This window comes from Arachis ipaensis, chromosome B06 (assembly GCF_000816755.2).
Source record: "Arachis ipaensis cultivar K30076 chromosome B06, Araip1.1, whole genome shotgun sequence".
Taxonomy (NCBI): domain Eukaryota; kingdom Viridiplantae; phylum Streptophyta; class Magnoliopsida; order Fabales; family Fabaceae; genus Arachis; species Arachis ipaensis.
This window is the reverse complement of record NC_029790.2, coordinates 118,088,538-118,089,208: the sequence shown is the minus strand read 5'-3', so window position 1 is coordinate 118,089,208 and position 671 is coordinate 118,088,538. Positions and strand designations below refer to the sequence as shown.

Genomic DNA, 671 nt, shown 5'->3' with positions numbered 1-671 from the left:
GTAACGGTCACTCTCCAACCACCACCACCACCGCCGCCGCCGCCACAACACTCGCTCTTTCCGTCCATGGAGTCTTCTCCTCCGTTCTTTCTCAGAAACAGCAACGATCTCAACAACAACAAGGCGGCTATGGTTGCCGCTGCCATGGCTATGCCTCAACATGAAATGGAAGTCGCTGATCATCACGGCGGCGCTGGCGGTGGCCGTTTCTTTGGAAACCCTTACTGGCTTGAAATGGATCCTCCGCCACCATTGCAGCAGTTTCAGCAGCAGCATCAGCAAATGAATCATCATCATCATCATCATCATCATCATGCTCCTTCTTCTTCACTGGGATTCTTCCATGGCGGTGGTGAAGGTGGTTCTTCCGGATCTTCATCTTCCACTTCTACTACTACCAATCCCCCTCAGTATCAGTATCATGTTGTTTCACATAACAATAACGCTTCTGGTTCTGCTGCTCCAGCTTCTTCTTCTGATGCTTCCGATAACGTTAACCTCGACCTCACACTTCGCTTATGAACTTTCCTTTTTCTTTTTAATTATTATTATTACTTATTAGGGTTCCATTGTTTTCAGTATCGATCATTTCTTGTTCTTGTTCTTGACTTCTTGTTGTTAGTATATAGTATATAGTGTTATGGAAGTGGAACAGTCTTCTTTTTCTTTCT

At 45.3% G+C, this 671-nt stretch overlaps 1 protein-coding gene across 1 annotated transcript; it reads left to right on the top strand.

Annotated features, from left to right (window-relative positions):
- Positions 67-522, top strand: LOC107647268 (squamosa promoter-binding-like protein 10). Its single transcript, XM_016351364.1, has one exon. It carries the CDS (start codon positions 67-69, stop codon positions 520-522), a length of 456 nt encoding a protein of 151 aa, XP_016206850.1.

What these genes read in the sequence shown, in the direction of transcription:
- LOC107647268 (XM_016351364.1), top strand. Translation starts at nt 67, where the DNA reads ATGGAGTCTTCTCCTCCGTTCTTTCTCAGAAACAGCAACGATCTCAAC.